This window comes from Lactuca serriola, chromosome 6 (genome assembly GCF_051521515.1).
Source record: "Lactuca serriola cultivar US96UC23 chromosome 6, Lser_US96UC23_V15, whole genome shotgun sequence".
NCBI lineage: Eukaryota > Viridiplantae > Streptophyta > Magnoliopsida > Asterales > Asteraceae > Lactuca > Lactuca serriola.
The window spans coordinates 23,964,682-23,983,913 of record NC_136413.1 but is presented as its reverse complement, the minus strand read 5'-3'; the positions used below and the strand labels follow the sequence as shown (position 1 = coordinate 23,983,913).

Sequence of the window (19,232 nt, the reverse complement as noted above, 5' to 3'; positions counted from 1 at the left end):
TTTTCCCACCCCACATCCGAAATGTTTTCTCATACTCGTCTTCACTCTCTCGATCTATCATCAATTTATCAATGGCTGCCACCCCCTCTGTTTCCTGGAACTATCTCCCCAAGAACTACTATCAACGATCAAAGATATTCTCCGCTGGACCATGTCCCATTTCTTCAAAACCTCCACACAAAGAAAACCCAAGAAATACGTCGCTCAAGGCTTTTAGAAATGCCCAAATTTCTTCTCCAATTACAGCTCACGGATCTCAATACAAGTTTTTGCAACCGGGTACTCAAAGAACTAGGTCTAATCGAATCGTTTCGCTGAAATCCGCAGGCTCAGATAGCAGCATTACCTCCAATTTACTCCAAACTGTATGTACAAATCTCTCGGTGAATACTACTTTTGAGTTTTTCTGTTCCAAATGATTTTGTTAAATGGGTGTTCCTATTTTCTAGGCATTGGGAGTAGTGCATTTGGTTGTTTCACTTGGGATCATACTGGCAACAGATAAATACTTGAAACAAGCTTTCGTCGCCGCTGCTATTAAGTTCCCAAGTGCTCTTTTCGGGATGTTCTGTATATTCACTGTTCTTGTGATTCTCGATGTTACTATTCCAGCAGCTGCTAAGGGTCTGGAGAACTTCTTTGAACCTGCACTCTTGTTTATCCAAAGATGGCTGCCTCTGTTTTATGTCCCATCTTTGGTAGTTTTGCCTCTAGCTATTCAAGACATCCCCGCAGCTTCAGGAGTCAAAATCTGCTTCATTTTAGGTATCTCAATGTTTTCCTTTTTGCTTCTTTAAAGATTGGTCCATGTGTAACTTCATCACTTTATCTTCAACTTTGTTGCATACACGATACAGTTGGAGGGTGGCTGGCTTCACTTGCTGTTGCAGGATATACAGCTATAGCTGTTAGAAAAATGGTGAAAACGGAAATGGTTCCTGCAGAACCTATGGCAAAACCTTCAGCTTTTTCCACACTGGAGGTAGCTGCTTGGAGTGTGATTTCTGTTGCATCATTTGCTGCAGCCCTCAAGTACCCTGAATTACTTGGAACAAATGCTAGAACATGTTTGCCATTCTTGTTAGGATCAACTGTTTTAGGATACATGGTTGGCACTGGGTAAAAATTAAAAATCCTTTTCCTTGAGCTTAAATCTTTGAAAGGCTTTATGGGTTTCTTCTTCTTCTTCTTGAATCTTGATTGTTCCTTTTTTTTGGTGATCTAAGGTTACCATCTGGTCTGAAGAAGGTTTTTCACCCAATCATCTGTTGTGCATTAGCAGCAGATCTTGCAGCTTTTGCTTTTGGATATTTTTCCAAGTCTGGACTTTATCCAATTCTTGGTACATGTTCTTATTCAATCTTGTTTGAAATTGGCATTTGGAAAGTATATTCTTATCTTTGCTTTATGTGAAATCGTTTCTGTTAACTTGTGAAGGATATTACCTTACAAAAGTGTCATCTAATCCTGGAGCTGGTGACATCTTAATGGGGTTTTTGGGATCAGTTATCCTCTCCTTTGCGTTCTCAATGTTCAAGCAAAGAAAGGTAAGATAAGTAGATAATCATTATATTTAATTAGATGTATATAATATATATAATAATACATTATCCACTGTATTTCTATGTTGACAGCTTGTTAAACGACATGCAGCCGAAATCTTCACATCTATCAGCATAGCAACTTTGTTCTCTTTGTATTCAACAGCACTTCTAGGAAGACTTGTTGGTTTAGAACCAACTCTCACCATATCAATCCTACCTAGATGTATAACTGTTGCACTTGCTCTCAGCATTGTCTCCCTTTTTGAAGGTTAGTTTCTTTTTTATTATTATTTAAACATATTCTCTCTCTTTCTTTTGGTTATCTCATCACTAAAATTAATATCATCTGTTTTTATATTCGTAGGGGCCAATTCATCATTAACTGCTGCTGCTGTTGTTGTGACTGGTCTTATTGGAGCCAACTTTGTACAAGCAGTGCTGGATAAACTTAAATTTGATGACCCTATTGCCCGAGGAATTGCAACTGCATCTAGGTATTTTCAATGATGAGGATGAGGGCATTTACGTCTTTCTGGTCCCACTTACATTAGTCCCAGTGTCCAATGCATGCCAATGAGACACATTCCCAAATGTATAAAGTTTTTGGACCTAATTTGTAATTTACATCAATTGTTGCAGTGCACATGGACTGGGAACAGCAGCATTATCAGCAAAAGAACCGGAGGCTCTGCCATTTTGTGCCATAGCATATGGTCTAACAGGCATTTTTGGCTCCCTGGTTTGCTCAGTTCCAGCTGTCAGACAGAGCTTGCTTGCTATTGTTAATTGTTAATTGTTAATTGTTAATTGTTAATGTTGGCTGAAAAGAATCACTCCTACGCTACTCCTATCTATTGTTTGTTGATCAATGATCACTGAATCTTTCCCTTGTATATTTATTGCTTCTGTGTAAATGTGTTGGATGTATTGCATTCCAAGTAAATGAGATCAATGGTAACATTTCCTGTCTTTGTTTTTACATAATGGTTTTGGTTTAAGGCCAATAATAAGTTCATGTGTGCTTGACTAACGTTAACAAGGGGGAGAATCTATAAACGAGGACTTAGGTTCAAGTTTGAGAATTAGAGATATTGCAATTTACCTTTCAACTTTTAGTATCAATGCTGCATGAGTCACTCTTGAAATCCACCTTGACACATGATATATGTAATACCATTTCCTTTAAAAACTCATAACCTTTCCAAGTATAAAATACATATAATGACCATAACAACTTGTTAAGCATTAAAAAACATAAATGGCATGTACATAGTTTTCATAAATAACACATCTTGGTTTACATAAATGGCATGTACATAGAGGAGGGAGGTTACGGTTGATGAGGAGAACATAAATATTCCTTGAATTGGTTGCATATCCCATTGCAATTCCTCAATTATATAACATGATGACCATACCCTAGTTTCTAACAAACTTACTCACACATATATATATCCATAAACACTTGTACTAAAGTGTTATTTGGTAGAGTCATGAACAATATGTAGTGTTATTTGGTAGTCATGAATAATATGTTAAGTCTGTTATTGTTTACAACCGGACTTGTTTTGTTTGGTGTGCCCTTTATCCGGATGCAGGTAACATCGCCAAGAGCACATACATTGATGCGGGCCAATAAATGTGGTCACATGCACTTGCTTCATAATTGACGTGTGTGTATGAGAAATCATATTATCTAAATAACTCAATTCCAATTTCAATTTGGGCAAATCCTAAGCTTGGAGCCTTGGAGTCGCCCAAAATTAGGTATGGGACTGATGTGCATTTGAATTTAAGATAGATCATATTGGTCGGAGAAAAACTCGAATAATCGCCTCTTGTCAAGATTGGAGCCGTCCTCTCAACAATTCATTCGGACCCAGTAGGCCACCAAATGACAGATATCAATCCATCCGCTCTCCTTGAACTTTTATTTTAGGCAAATTGCATAAAAAACACTAAGTTTTCATAAAATTTCAATTTTGACAATGTTTTTTTTTTCTCAATCAAGTCACTAAATTTACAACTTTGGTGCCAATTTAACAAATTGATCAGTTTGTTTCACGTGTTTCACTTACTAATTAGGCAAAAAGTTGATGTTACTTCCACATATGATTCTAGTTGGCAAACATTTGCATTAAATTGAACCCCTATGTAAATATGTACTTACTTTCTCTTATTTCTTCTTCTTTTCTTCTCTCATAGCATCACGATTTTATGTAGTGGCTTCTCAAGGGTGCTCAAATGGTTCGTTTTCCCAATTGAATTCCACTAGGGTGATCAAATGGTTTATTAACTAATTTATCGGTTTGTTTCATGTGTTTCATGTTTTTCACTTGCTAATTAGGCAAAAAGTTAATGACTTCCATATATGGTTCTAGTTGACAAACATTTTTGTTAAATTGAACATTTACATAAATATGTACTCACTTTCTCTTATTTCTTCTTTTCTTCTCTCATAGCATTATGATTTTGTGCAATGACTTTCTAAAGGCGTTTAAATGGTTCATTATCCTAGAATGGTGGAAAGTTGTCCGCATTAACATCTCCTAAAAGAAACATTCATTGTTTTGCGTGCAACATGGAAAGTCATTGCACAAAATCATGATGCTATGAAAGAAGAAAAAAAATAACAATAAGAGAAAATGAATACATATTTATGTAAGGTTCAATTTAACTCAAATGTTACCTACTTGTATCCTATGTGAAATCACGTTATCTTTTTGCCTAATCAGCAATTGAAAAAAAAACACCTTAATTAAATTTACAAAAAAATTATAAATTTAGTCACGTAAATTAAGATAAAAAAAATACACTGTCAAAATAAAAAATTTATATAAACTTATTTATGTAATTTTATATTTTATTTTTATATAAATAAACACCTACCCACGCACTTTTACCCACCGACTGCCTCTGTGCCTCTGCCTTCACTCTCACTTTCTTCCCTGTAAGGCGTAAGTTCTTCCTCGTCGTTACTCCTCTGCCTACCATCTCTTCCGCATTACTTGCTACAGTATAAGTGTATATATCTTCAATGTTATCATTTAAATCTTGTTTTCTCATAATCCGATGATTCATTTTTGTTTAGTTTATATGTTATCTAGCCACGGACAACAATCTTCCCTCGGTTCCTCGATAAGCGTTATATTTTGATGTTTCATTTCAGACGAACCTCGCCTACTAAATTCCAAATGCAACAATATCATGACTTTTACTGCGGAATAATCACCAATTCCGTATCAAGTTAAATTGTAATGGGAATTTCTATGTCAATTTTCAAGTAATATTGTTACAGGTTTATCATCTAAAAAACAACTTAAATTCGTCTTAATTTTGATTACTACTTTGAAGTAATAAGAATAGAAAAATCTCCTGCAAAATGTGCCCCAAGTTTCATGTGTTAGATTGAATAGGAAATGATAATCAATAATCTGGATTTCTCAAGGATAGTGAATGTTCACTCTCTCCCCTAAGCCTGGGTTAGCAAGAAATTTAATTTGGGATAATCCGTGAAGACAAGACACTTAATGTCAATATTGATTGCTTAATCATAAGACTACATTACTATCGTTCACCTCATCTGTTTGATTATTCTTTCATATGTAGCTAATGTCAATATTGATTGCTTAATCAGATTTTGAGGAGCTGTAATGTCTGAAACCAATGATGATGGACCTTCTTTTTCACAATTTCCCTGCTTTTCAAGCTCAAATCACTCTCAAGTAACTTACACTGAAGCTGTCCCCATCCGTTGTGTTGCTCCCATAAGTGTTACTGAACCACACACCAACAAGAAAAACAAACTTTCTCCCAAGAACAAGACCAAGTCTTGTTCAATTTCTAAAAAGTCCAAGAAAAAAACCATTCTAAAACCAAATGTGGAGAGAAAGAATCTGGATGCTAGTTTTGATGATTCCAAAATTGACTTTTCAAAGGTACCTCCTCCTATATGTTCTTGCACAGGTGTTCCTAGACAATGCCACAAATGTGGGGTTAACGGGTGGCAATCTTCTTGTTGTAACTCTAAGATATCGGTTTTCCCCCTTCCAATGAGTCCATGGAGGCCAGGGGCACGTGTGGGTGGAAGAAAAATGAGCCATGGTGCATATCGGAAGCTACTTTGTAAGCTTGCAAGTGAAGGTCAAGATCTTTCTCATCCAGTTGACTTGAAACCACATTGGGCCAAACATGGCACTAACAACTTTGTTACAATCAAGTAATATTATATAATATCTATGTAACTTAGTCTAGAATGAATCTTAGATGTTGGGAAAATCTAGTTGTGAATAAAAGTACTAATAATAATATCAAATATGCTTCAGACTTTTGTTGGTATGTCCAATATGGTTTTTATTCTTACTTGGTTTGGTAATAACTAATTATCTTGATGATAAGAGTAGATGGTGTGTGATCATCTCAATATTTCATTCAAGAATTTGATTCTCTATATTACAGATATCCATAGCACAGAGGAAGGGAACTAAATACACATATGGGAATGGGGAATAATTTTACATGAAAACAGAGGTTTTAGGATTTTTGTTGTTTTGTTTGTTTTACTTTAAGCTTTTGTAGCTTCCAATGGAGCTGAGGCCTTGGCAGCTGTGAGTTGTTCAAAAAGATCACGAATTTTCAAACCAACAATGGTTTGGAATAAACCAGTGCCATTGTTGCTTCCTGGGAAGTCTGAATGCTTCAACATTTGTTGGGTGATTTCTCCATAGAATTTGGTGGAGATGTTGCTCAAATGGCTCTCAACATAGATCAGCTCATCCAGTCTGTCAAATTGCCCATCCATCTCCAACACAGACACCTGCAACATAAAAGGTAAAAAAAAAAAAAAAAAATCATCCATTTATTCATAAGCACTCATGGACATAATATTAAAATTAAAACTACTAAAAGATGATGTGAATTGTGAACTTTTTTATTTTACCTCATTGTCAAAGTAAGAATCAGGGCCATAGGCGAATTTGATACCAGGGTAAGAACAGGTGAGCTTCCTTCCACATGGGATCCATGAGATGGTGGATCCTTCATCAAATAAGTAAACAGGATTGAAGTATTTCACTCCCTCTTTCATTATCAGCTTCACTCTCAACACCTTCCCTTCATTGTCATCCGGGATCAGCTGTGTAGGCAACACTTCTATAACCGCATCTGCATATTGCTTCTGTGGGTCTGCACCATTTTTCATGTTCAGAATACGCTTTTCATATTACATGCTAGAAAGACAATTGCTTTTAAGTTGAAGAAATTTTACAACTTTTGAACCAACAAGTACAAGATAACTGAATAGGTAAAGAAACTGAATGATATTTACCGATATAAGCATCAAAATCTGGCTTTCTAGCCTCAATACTAGCTTTAATACTTTCAAGGCTGTGTCCTCTCTCTGCCATGTCCCTCTACATTTTAAAAGATCTATGGTAAATAAAACAAATACAAGGATACAACTGTAATTTGACGAATGACAATATACCTGAATTTTCCAGGCAAATTTAACATCATCACTGATGTCCAAGTAGATACTGAAGTCCAAGAGGTCTCGTACTCTCTGATCATACCTACACATATTTATATATAATAATAGAAAAAAAACAGATCATGTATCCAAACAAATAATAATGAATAACTAAAGATTTGAACATCCGTCATGTATGTGTAAAGTGGTTAAAGAGTTGCATAATACTTACATTGGATGAAGGCCTTCAATTACAAGGATCTTAGGGGGCTTGATGAGCTCTGGGGGATCCAAAAGACCACTGACATGGTTATAAATAGGCTTATCAACAGCGATACCATCTTTAAGAGCCTTAACCTGTTCATACATAAGATCAAAATTATTGGCTCTTGGATCCAATGCTGTAACCCCTTCCACTTTCCTCCCTGTTCTATCCAATGAATGATAATCATCCAAACATATCACTGTCGTTGTGTCACTTATCAGTGTGTTGGAATCAGGATTCCCTCCCTTTGGTGGCTCTGCTGCACCTCCAAACACACTGGTCAACCTTCTCATGAAGGTACTTTTCCCACACCCTGAGTCTGCTGCTAGTCCAATTACGATTGTGTCCCCTGAACATCTTATCTCACCACTTCTCATTCTGCCCCTGTGTGTCTTTTTACCATAGAACAACACTTGTCTTTGTTGGATTCCCAAGTGGGTTTTAGTGGTGGGTGTTGAGATTGATGAGCATGTTGAGTTCAAGGATTGGACTGTGTAGACTACAGTCGACACTGCCATTTTTTCTCTCTTTCTTTAAGTTTCTCAGGAGTTGAAAGAGAGAGAAAGAAATAGGTTCTTAATGTGTCACTCTAATTGGCTTTATGCTCGTTTTCTTTCAAGTGATAGTTTTTGTGAGATACAAAATGAATCAAGCAATTCCAATCTGGATAAAGCATTGTACAACTTGTGTTTCAGAGGGTGCATCTCTCTGATGGGGGTGTCTTTGAATATTTGAGGGTATTTTTGTCATTTCAGAAGGTAAAAAAAAAAAGTTATGAGAAAAATAAAATAAAAATAGGAAAAGATTGGGTGTTGAAGATGAGATGAGGTGATGGCGTTTGTGATAACAATAGGCATGGAGAAGCTTGGTTGTTATTTGATACAGTTTGGATATTTGGCATGACATGTGGCATCAAGGTATTGGTTGATTGAGGATGAGGGTATTATTGAGCCTGGGGTTGTTATTTTGCCAACCAACTTAACCTTTGGGCTATTTTTGCAAAAATTCCATTTCCTTTTTGCCATTTCAAACCAGTTTCATAAATGCGTACTACGCATTAATTATGTTATCAAGTATACTAGTGTACAAGCTTAAAAGCTATATGTACAAGAAAGAAGAGTCTACGGAATTTCCTCTGACTTGACTTAATTTGGTCAACATTGTTTCATAAAAATGATATTTCTTAAGTTCCGTGTAAATTTGCAATGGTGTATGTCAATGTATTTGGATGAACACCAAATTCGGCATCTCATAATGTTTGGATCAAATAATGACTGAAAACTTAAAACTCAAGAAATCTAGGGAGTACCTTCTTGGCTGCTATATGTTTGTTGTGGTTGTGTTTCTAAATGTCATTATATTAAAATTAATAAATTATGTTTCAGAATAGAATCCTTAGTTGGTGCAAAAGTCAATAATTTTAAAAGATTAAAATAAATGTGGTTCTTTAATCGTCAACCTTAGTTTTTTTTTTTTTTTGGAAAGGTAAATCTGATCTGATCTTAAACAATCCACATGTCTTGCATGTGGTATAGAAGGTTACAATGGTTTGAAACGTTGGTCCATGATCACCTCAAACATGCATGCATACATAGTCATCAATCACAAATTTCATCTAATTCCATCCCAAAGTTCGGTTCAATTTCCTTGACAACCCAAATAATTATAAGTCTTTATATCATACTTGCATTGTGTTGAAAAGCTAATAAATATGAAGATGGACATGAAGCCTACTGGGTTTTGATATATTTAGTAAGACATTCAACTTTATCATTAGGCATTATTTACATGTCAGCATTTAAAAAAAAAAAAAACATCATTTTAAAATTATTCCTAGCGGGTTAAAGGTCATCAAACTTGGTTTCTTATATGATACTGTGTATGTGTTGATCCATAAATCCAAAAATAGATGTTTTGAAAAATAGAATCCTCAAAATGAATTGTAACATTATATAATCAATATTAGTAACAATATTAAAATTGTTAATGCTGATCATAATACCAAAAATGAAAATTTGGATATAGTTGAGGATTTTATGTCATTGTAAAAATAGATAGTTGAGTTGAGGAACAGTGTATTGGTCGCTTTGCTGAAAACTGAATAAGCAAGTGAAAGAGGTATATATACTTAACTTATGACTTGTGTATAAGACGCCTATAAAAACAAAAGTCAAAAGGTAGCTGGGAGAGAGAGTATACATATATATGTTTTATGTTATTATGTTATGTTTCTATATATAAAATATAATCAATCAATTATACATCATCATATACTAGTAGTAGTATCATAAATCATGCTTGCTTCTTGGAAGTTGGAAGTGGACGCACACAAGAATGTTGGATATAGGATAGGTACAAAACGGGCTCAGATGCTCACTTGTTGCCACGGAAATATATGTAAACTTTCTGTATAAACCATAAACCAAACAAAAAAGCATCACCACAAATACATTTTACTTTTACCAATTAATGCAATAAAATGGTTTTTGACTCCAACTATGCAACCATGTTTAAGGTGTTCCAAAAACCTCACCTATTTAGTTTGCTAAAAAATTACTGCATGAATAGGTAACAACTAACAAGTAGTTCATTTTTGTTGCACAAAGCGGTGAAAAATGGAACATGGTTGCATAAATAAATAAATAAATATGCATTTAACAGAAAAGCTGAAAATTACTAGAATGAGTATCTAACCTGAAGTACCCAGAAGCTTAGCAGTGATTCTACACAAAATAATCCAAATCCTACCAGATAGAAGATCTGCAACAACAACACAAAATAATCTAATTCCACAACTTGGTTTTTAAATTATTGTTTCCTTTGGCACTTTGTATTTATTATGTATGTATGTTGATTTAGGACTTACCCCTACTAATGCATGGTCAGAAAAGACATCAATTGCAGCTAGGATTCCCCTGGTGATTAAAAACAAATACACCAAAAAATGTAAATGTATAATTACATACACTTTTAGAAGCCAAAAAGAAAGAAAGAAATTATAAGCATATGGTGTGTGTGTGTGTGTATGGGGTTTGAAGTTAAGAAACAGAACTTACGTCAATGACCTCCCCTCAAAGACTATTGGAGGAGCAATAGCAGCAAATATACAAAACCCAAGATGGATCTGCATGCATGCAAAACAATGGATTCAAATAAAGTTAAATTTTATTTGAAATCAACATACACATACACTAAAGTAATAATCTTGACATGCTTCCTCACCAAGTAAAACAAGAAAAACCAACTGAATTTCAAAGCACTGTCAGTCCTGTAAATCAACAAACCAACTTCAGTCTTATTCATAATTTTACTTTTTACTTTTTACGGGGAAAGGTAAAAAAATATATATACCTCATCGCACGATACAGAGGCCTGTACCATAATACATACGAAAGGGGTACTCCAAGAAGTGCATAGATTACTGCAAGGAAAAATATCTTCACACCTGTAATGTAAATGGAAACCAATAAAATTTTCAACTTCACATACAATGCCTTATGATTTCATATAAGTTTAATCTGCTGCATAAAAAATAAAAAGTAAAAACTATAAAGTAACTTACCACCGCCTTTAATCCAACAGACAATCACTGCTATCATGTTAAATACAAGACACAGAACTAGACCTGCATACCAAAATAAAACATTATTTTAGTGCATTCGCTTTTGTAAATAAATTAGAATAAATGATAAGCAGTAAAAATCTTAATTCGTACCTAACCAACTTGCAAAAGCCAAATACTGCAACTTTTGAGCATGAACTGGTATCTCATTGGCTATATCATGATGGATTATTGGAAAAAATGGAGGCCAGTTTCTATCATCCGTGGGGATAGCAGCTGTTTCCACATGTAAATTAATGAGAGTAATGTTTACAACAGTGCAACAATAAAAAAAAAAAAAAAAATACAATAACCAACAATACTCACCACCAGCAACAACTTCTTCTCTTCGTTTGATGTCCTGTAACATGCTAATAAGTAACTTGAAAGAATTCTCAAATGCCTACATATTGAATAAATATTAGCAAAACAAGTGTAAAACCAACCTTTTCCTTTCTCTTTAAGTCGGCTTCCCAGTTTGAAAGTTCTCTCTCTTTTTTCTTTGGATCCTGGAACATGATGACACATTAAGCAAATAAGCAATGCATCCCATTCCCAACAGAGACTTAAAAGATCAAACTAAAAGGAAGTAATGTAAGATGATTCATGATATAAATTTATTATTACATTCATTGAATCCAAGGGTATATCAACAGTTGCATCATGCTTTTGACCAAAACCAAGACTACTAGCAACCATCTGAGGAACACGGGATTTTGAACCAGGAGCAGCAGCATCCCCATTCTGCAATCAGGTCATAAATTTAATGATCCATAAATAAAAGGGGGTGGAGTTTGGTCCTTTAAACGAATACACCCTTACAACATTCAATATTATATGATGGAGGTCATAAGTTTGAATTTGCTTTTCGATAGAGAAAACAATTTTGTTTATTATAATTGAGTATATTATGAGAAATGAGGAACTTCTTTTTTTATTAATTTGATTCCACACATATATCTGTAATCTATGTGTGTGTACACGCTAATATAAAAAGCACAGCCATATCCGGCCTGCAATGTGGCATTAATGCGCCAATTAATCCCCTATAAAATCAAACCTTTCTGGACTCATTTCTGAATTTTTTTTTAGAAATGCATTATATGCTACACATAATTGATTAAATTTCCATAATCAATTACACCTCAGATCTACGACAAAATAAATACTCGAATTACCACAAAACAACATGCACATCCCAAAATGCTAAGAATATGCACACATTAATGTTACATAGGGAAAAAAAACGTTTAATTACACCAAAAAACAACTGAAAACCCAATCTAAGAGCTAAAAAGTAGGCAGATCTAGAGTAGAGGTTACCGAAAATGGATTGACTTCTTCATCAAAAGGATTCGGATCTTCGCGGCGATTCATGGCTGAATTTTAACTTCTTCTGTAAAAATTGCACCCAAATTCTTTGCAGAAATAAATTCCGTAAAGAGTGGTTTGTTACTTCGTCTCTCACTCTGTTACTGTGTGCGTATGAATATCGCGTTTGTTTATCGGTGCATAAAGCGGGATGTGCCAATATTTCGATTTTTGGCCCCTTGAGTTTTCAAATATTTCGTTTTAACTTGTTCTTGTCTTTCAAAATTCAATCCGGATTTTCTACCGATTTCGAATCTCCTATTTTAAAAATGGTTTTAATCTTTTTTTGATATACCTCATCCTATTAGGTCTCCTAATTAATACATATTTTATTATACTTTTGTCATATGTCACCCTATTAGATTTCCTAATTAATAAATGTCATTTATCAATCTATTAATTATTAATTTTAAATTTTAAATTTTAAATTTCTCACTCTAATTAAATTAAATTAATAACATTAGAATAAAAATTAAAATAAAATTAATACAAATTATAAGGTGATATAATTTCACATATTTATTTAAATTAACGATTATAATTTTATATAACCAAAAATATATATGTTAATTAATACTTTATTGAAAATAATTTATTAATAATTTTGAGTTCTAGCTATAAAAGTTTAACTAATTTTGTAACCGTGGGAACCACGGGTTATAAACTAGTTTTTATCATAAACAAATTGAATACCAGCATTAAAAATATATTTAAAAATAATTGTTCATTTATAGTAGGATAAAATAGAAAAAAAAAATATATTACAATTCTTTTTTTTTCGATTTAGTAACTCACCCAGTTTTTGTATTTGATAAACTATCATATTTTGTTTGACTTATTAAAACTTTCTTTCTACGGATTTATTTTTTTGCACATATGGATGATCGGTTGACGATGTGCTCCAGTTGCCCACCAAGTAAACAATGATGCTTCGTTTTTTAGTCAATTTAACAAGTAAAATTGTCTCACAGCCTACCTAACAAACATACCTGAATATTTTGTTTTTACCTTTTTGTGTCATTATTGTTATTGTGGTTTTAGGCTTTTTAGGATATATTATCATCTAAATTGAAGTATCCCTAAGAGAACATTCAGCAACGCGAATGATGAACGGCCTCACAAATGGTGCACACTCTCGCGATGGTGTTTTGATCATGAGTGTTTGTTAATCCGTTTAATTAACCATCACTTTTCGAAATAGCTAGGTAGTTTTTTTTACATACATTTTTTACGTTTGTACCATATTTTTAGCTAACCTTTAAATAATGAAATCCTTAGATAATTATCACTAGCAAAATGGTTGTTACAAAAAGCCATATCTAAGTGAAATTAAATATGACTTTTGTCACATGTCCTCAACTTTGCCTTTTGTGTCCATCCATCACCATCATTTCTTTAAATCGACTTTGGTTACTTGATCCACGTTTATTGTTTGTTGATTCTTTAGATTTATACTCTCTTTCTTCTGCTTTCCAAAAGATAAACATTAATTTTGAGCATATAAAGCATCATGATATACACAATATGCCCATTAAAGAATGATGGTGATATTGAACTATATTTTTATATTAATAATAACAATAGAGAAATTAAATATCCTCCTATCTTTTCGTCTTATTTATCTTTCCTATCCATATGAAATAGTGAAAATTGTCATATTTTAAAAAAATTAATTATATGTTTGAACACTTGTCATCATTTCAAATAGATAGAAAGGAAGAAAAATAGGATGATATTTAATTTCTCATAATAATATCCATACCAGTTTTTTAAACATGATTCGTTTTACGTCAATTTGTAAAATGCATGAATTATTTTGTATAATAAAATAGGGATGACGACAAATGTGTCTTAATACAAATTTGATTGTAATTTCATAATGGCCAAGGTTTAAAAAGCTAGAGTAGTAGTTTATAAGGGAATTCATGTTTTATGCATTAAGTTCCCAAAAGTTTTGTTTCATATTCTTAAGTGAATCTGTTGTATAACATACAATGTTCTAAATAGTAAGTAGTTTTCTAACAAGTGACATGTCATTAGAGAGGTAGCAGGTTATTGGAAAGTATTCATCTAACAATAAGCTGAGAGTTGAAGTCCAGGTTTGGACGAAGGATGTAATTCATGAATAGAATAGCGAGGGTGGAGGATGTATGTTAAAAAATTCAAGTTGGTCAAACTATGATCCTTTAACAGATGTGTAAAATCATGATCTATTAAGTTAGTTAATTCATAAATAGGATGAAATCATTAACTACGAATGTAGTGCTCCAGAAATAAGGAAACAAGACAGACTATGCCTGCACCAAGTTGAAGGTGAACTAAATTAGGATTGAAATGAATGATATATGTGATTGTCAATGTCAATAGACAATAGCCAATACTAACAAAATGTGCATTGTTTTTGTCTCACCTCTCACCCATTTTATTCTTTAATGGGGGAAGTCAAAGACAGACATACAGGCTCTCGGTCATTCATCTATTCAAATTGCAGTTGTCAAAATAATCCTAGAAAACTTTGTCCTAACAATCTCAACCAAAATGAAGAAACCAAACAAAAACATGAAAAATAAAAAGTGAAATCTGAAAAAGAGCTCAAGAGACACACTGCTTGACTTGCAAGCTTTCACCCATAATATATACAACACGCCCTGCCTGCCTGCCTGGATCTAAAATCTAGATACAAAAAAAAAAAAAAAAAAAAAAAAAAAAAAAAAAAAGACTTACAACACTGTAAAGACACAAAACTGGTTTCCAAAAAAGTGTGCGATTTGGGGCAAGTTTTTTTTTTCTAATGAGAGGTGGAGGCGGAGGCAGAGGGAAGGGGATCCCCTAAGAAACTAAAGACTCTCCTTTTAAAAATGCGAGCTAAATCCGGAATCTCTGATTCCCTCATCTGCTTTGAAATAGTGTCGAGAGATTTTTGATGATGCCACAAGGAACTGAGGGGTTTCCTGGATAACCTGGTAGCAATGTCAATGGTGAGGCACGCCATGTCTCCTCTTCTGTTTGTGAGAAGACGCAAAACGGGTGTCGAGTATTGAGGATTTGATGCCACTCTGTTCAAAAGAATCAATGCCTCACGTATCACCAACGTCCTGCACCCCCACCCCCAGCCCCACAAATAAATATATTACAACAACAAAACTCTCACATATCTTCTGTTTAAGTAATAATAAATACTCTACCTTTCTCTGAAATCATCACAAGCCTTGGATGAGGAGGAGGATGCTTCTTCTACATCAATTTCAGATGCCAAAATTTGTAGAATCAAAAATAGAAAATTGCTTCTTCTACTACAAGGATCACGTCCCAACAAAAATTCAAACCCACGTCTCCCTGATGATGCCAAGAAAGCCACCACAATGATGGCATTCCGTTGCAGTTTCAACACCTGAACACAATAACTTCATGGCTTAACCAAAAAAACTAGACAGAATAAGGGTAAAATGGTATTTTAGTCTCGTATGTTCATACGCTTTATCTGGTCTAAAAAAGAAACATCCCTACATATACAAAACTTTATCTAAAAAAGCCCAATAAGTTATAAGAAACAGTACCTAAATATCCAATAACATCAGGGATTAAAAAAAAACATAACATACCAAGGTTTTTGGTGCACCATTTCCACGGGAAGCTAGACAATCAGCTAAACCCTCTAGTATAGCACCTGTCCCTTTAAATACAGGGGCAGTTTCGGTACTTGTGGTTGGAATGTCAGAAGATGTCCCCTCTTCTTTACAAGATGAACAGAACATCAACATTAAACTTGGACCTTTACAACAAAACATCAACTATGTCACTTCATGAAAATCCTTTTAGGATCAAAATGAGATAAAGAGGTGAAATTACAATTTAGCAGAAGGTAAAGAAGATCCACAGTTTGCTTTTGCACAGCAACCCCACCTTCCTTTCTTAAAAGCTGAGAAATAGTTTCAAAGACCGGCACCTCTCCATACCTACCTTGAGAAGAAGAAATAAAATAACACAGAATACTTGAAGAAGGGTACTACGGTCAAAAAAATAATAATCATGAGACAGAAAATGAAACTTACATCTTTCTTTCTTTATAAGCATCGGTTCTTAGAAGAAGAATATTCATTATAGAAACAGCCTCCACTCTTATAACTTCTTCACTATGTGTCATGATGATTTGATGCATCGTTTGATAATAAGAAAACCATTTGAATGAGGAAGAATCACCAACCTTCTTAGCATTTATCAAGCTTGAAAGGACTGGATGATGTGGATTATCAGGAAACAGATGTCTGACTTCAGAATGTTTTTCATTAACAATGACATTGTCCCTGAGCACAGTACACTGGAGAGATCAAATCAAAGTTCATAAGGCGAAGAACATCACCAACAAAGAATAAAAAGGAACAAGTTTTGATTGCACCCATACCTGCTGCATCCTTTGTTTTCCATAACTAAAATGTGTTTCAAAACCACATGAAGCACACAAAGAGATCTGTGAACAATCGTCTTCTGTTGAAAAAAGAAAAAAGTTTTTAAGCAACATAAAAGTTAAAACCAAATGTGATCAAATTATGAAACTCACATGTTGAACATGACAAAGAGTAACCAATGCTTCTAACAAATCGTCCAATCTTCCTATATCATAACTAATCTGCACAGGTGACAATCATCAGAGATAATCAGTAATGAAACATATTTCACATTTACAGAACTTGTGAGAATAATTAACGACATGCTCATATTTCACTAAAGAATATAAAAGAAAATGGCACTTTCGATGTAACTTAATGGTTAATACCTACCTTTGTCAATGTTAAGTAGAGATGAGATACTTTTGCAGCTTCAACAGACTGAATACGGTGGTTTGGAGCCATGTCTAAAAGATCATGATTAAAAGATTCCATTTTGGTTGTGGTCTTTTTAGATGGAATTTTCAAACCTAAGCAACCAAATAAGACCTGTAGATCTGCTCCACATGCCACAAACAACTTGGAAACGAGGTTATTTCTTGGTTGTTGATCATTTCCTGGTTCCCAAATGTCTGCTAACTTTCTTGAATGGTTGGTAACTGATAAACTCTTCTTTATCATCAACTCTTGATCATCAGTCTGAACACCCACAGCCTTGCAGGGTATTACACCTAATCACAAATTCAAATTAAGACCCAAAAAACAATAAAAGTTGAAAGCACGTTATAAACTCTACAAATTACAGTTTTTGTGTGTATTTCCAACAAAACCTCAATGCAACAATTCCATAGAGCTAAAATGATAACTTGATCTGAGTACCTCTAGTTCCCGGATGAATGATAGTGTGGTCTTCAAAAGGATCTTTATTTTTCCTGCCACATAAAAGCAGACATACAGCAATGTAAGACCTATTTGAAGACAGTTATAACACAGCTGAAGGAAAATATTACTCACAGATTTGACTTATTTGTACATAAAGCTTCAGGATCTTTAGATCCATTTACTGGAAGTACAGATCTAAGATGCTTCTCATTCTTTTCTCTATCTTTCCTGAGCTCCAAACACTCTTGTTCCTGGAAGTGAATCAACAATCATTAGTTCATTACTAGATCATGCTTAACAAGGCTCGTGAGCAGGCTTTATTTCTGGTGTGTTACCAAATGATTTCAATTTTTTATATGTTGGAAAGTTTGTTAATTAATCTGTGATGAGTTAACTTCCCTTAAAAGCACATCCTTTAATACAAATTTGTGGATAGTAATACAACGGAACATACCAGGTTAGTAAGCACCTTCGATACTCTTCCCAACTCTTCCTGCAAAAAAACAGCTAATTAAAAATACTTAAAACTGGTAATTGTATCTCTAGCCAGGGTGGAGGTTATGAAGATTCTGCACAAGCAACTTCATTGATAAATGCTCCATCATACAATGGTGTATGTAATACAGTAATGCTTCATCCACAAAACTAGAGTGAAACTGACATGAAAGAAACAATCAAGTGTGTGCGTGTGATTCAAACCTTCAACCGGTTGATTTCCTGCTGTTTGGAACATTTATCCTCGTCATGCAGTAGAGAAGAATGAGGAAACGGAGGCGCACTGTTGAGACCTCGATTAATTCCGTTCATCGAGACTGGGCAATCGAAACCCTTAACTGGAAAGTTTCTGTGATTATCTTCTTTCACTCTCTGAGACAACTCTCTAGGAGAAGAAACCTTCAAATGATTGATTTCCAGCTGTTTGGAACATTTCTCCTCGTCGTGCAATCGAGAAGAATGAGGAAACGAAGGCGCAGTATCGAGACCTCGATTGATTCCATTCAACGAGACTGGGCAATCGAAACCCATAACCGGAATGTTTCTGTGATTATCTTCTTTGACTCTCTGAGACAACTCTCTAGGAGGAGAATAACTGATGTGAGGGGCATAATGGGGTGGCGGAGGCGGCAGGAATAACTTTGGTGGCGGTTGGATAGGGTTTAAGGAAGAAGAACAAACGGCGGCTTCGGTGGATTGGATAGCTTCTTTCAAGAATTCTTCATCCCACTCTTCAAAATCATGCTCGCCCGCCATTGTTGGTGATAGGAGTGATTGATTTGAAAGCAGACTATACTCTCATGAGAGCGTATCGTAATTGGGGAAGCTTTTGGGGGGAAACGAACAGATAGTATAGAATTTGGAAGATCTACTCACTCTATTTCTATTAATCTTTTTTGCTATCGTGCACGAGTGATTACCTGGTTCCAGGAGTTTTTTTTTTTTTTTAATTCTTTAAAAGAAAATAAAGGAAAATTTTGACAGAAAGAAAAAATGAGATAAAGAAAAATATTCATCATTTTATGTTTTTGGGTTCGAAGAAAATGAAAATAAATTTTTTAAGTTTTTATGTTCTCGAATTATGAGAAAAAAAATAAAACTTAAAATTTTCCTTTCATCACTTTCTTTTCAAATCCGTCTAATTTTGGATGAAAATTTTGAAGGAAAATATAGCTCCAAAATCATTTCTCTCCCCTCACTTTCCTTCCATTAATGAAATTCG

At 34.3% G+C, this 19,232-nt stretch overlaps 5 protein-coding genes across 7 annotated transcripts; 2 read left to right on the top strand and 3 right to left on the bottom strand.

Moving 5' to 3' along the window:
• LOC145056612 (plastidal glycolate/glycerate translocator 1, chloroplastic) lies at nt 1-2,513 on the top strand. Its single transcript, XM_079004311.1, has 8 exons — nt 1-365; nt 450-765; nt 858-1,119; nt 1,227-1,342; nt 1,438-1,547; nt 1,635-1,812; nt 1,909-2,038; nt 2,184-2,513. The coding sequence occupies exons 1-8, from the start codon at nt 72-74 to the stop codon at nt 2,335-2,337; spliced, it is 1,560 nt and encodes a 519-aa protein (XP_078860437.1). The 5' UTR covers nt 1-71; the 3' UTR covers nt 2,338-2,513.
• Nucleotides 2,514-4,440: 1,927 nt separating this feature from the next.
• On the top strand, nt 4,441-5,889 carry LOC145056608 (protein BASIC PENTACYSTEINE7-like). Of its 3 annotated transcripts, none has more exons than XM_079004306.1 (2): nt 4,441-4,501; nt 5,182-5,889. In XM_079004306.1, exon 2 carries the CDS (start codon nt 5,198-5,200, stop codon nt 5,765-5,767), a length of 570 nt encoding a protein of 189 aa, XP_078860432.1. In that variant the 5' UTR covers nt 4,441-4,501; nt 5,182-5,197; the 3' UTR covers nt 5,768-5,889. The 3 variants fall into 3 exon arrangements, with proteins under 3 accessions (XP_078860432.1, XP_078860434.1, XP_078860433.1); XM_079004308.1 differs by having other exon boundaries at nt 4,457-4,494; XM_079004307.1 differs by having other exon boundaries at nt 4,467-4,568.
• Nucleotides 5,890-5,948: 59 nt separating this feature from the next.
• On the bottom strand, nt 5,949-7,886 carry PRK (phosphoribulokinase). Its single transcript, XM_079004304.1, has 5 exons — nt 7,244-7,886; nt 7,030-7,114; nt 6,871-6,955; nt 6,484-6,728; nt 5,949-6,360 (listed from the first exon to the last, which is right to left on the bottom strand). The coding sequence occupies exons 1-5, from the start codon at nt 7,792-7,794 to the stop codon at nt 6,109-6,111; spliced, it is 1,218 nt and encodes a 405-aa protein (XP_078860430.1). The 5' UTR covers nt 7,795-7,886; the 3' UTR covers nt 5,949-6,108.
• Nucleotides 7,887-9,399: 1,513 nt separating this feature from the next.
• SCAMP5 (SCAMP family protein) lies at nt 9,400-12,373 on the bottom strand. Its single transcript, XM_079004305.1, has 12 exons — nt 12,201-12,373; nt 11,505-11,621; nt 11,324-11,386; nt 11,205-11,238; nt 10,992-11,114; nt 10,839-10,901; nt 10,628-10,721; nt 10,499-10,544; nt 10,333-10,400; nt 10,143-10,191; nt 9,971-10,036; nt 9,400-9,682 (listed from the first exon to the last, which is right to left on the bottom strand). The coding sequence occupies exons 1-12, from the start codon at nt 12,252-12,254 to the stop codon at nt 9,650-9,652; spliced, it is 810 nt and encodes a 269-aa protein (XP_078860431.1). The 5' UTR covers nt 12,255-12,373; the 3' UTR covers nt 9,400-9,649.
• A 2,204-nt stretch (nt 12,374-14,577) lies between these two features.
• Nucleotides 14,578-18,887, bottom strand: SUV2 (protein dimerization). The gene is made up of 12 exons (XM_079006285.1): nt 18,215-18,887; nt 17,970-18,008; nt 17,648-17,766; nt 17,513-17,565; nt 17,027-17,364; nt 16,807-16,875; nt 16,651-16,733; nt 16,301-16,552; nt 16,098-16,204; nt 15,851-16,020; nt 15,434-15,639; nt 14,578-15,343 (listed from the first exon to the last, which is right to left on the bottom strand). Exons 1-12 carry the CDS (start codon nt 18,764-18,766, stop codon nt 15,037-15,039), a joined length of 2,295 nt encoding a protein of 764 aa, XP_078862411.1. The 5' UTR covers nt 18,767-18,887; the 3' UTR covers nt 14,578-15,036.
• Nucleotides 18,888-19,232: the final 345 nt, after the last annotated feature.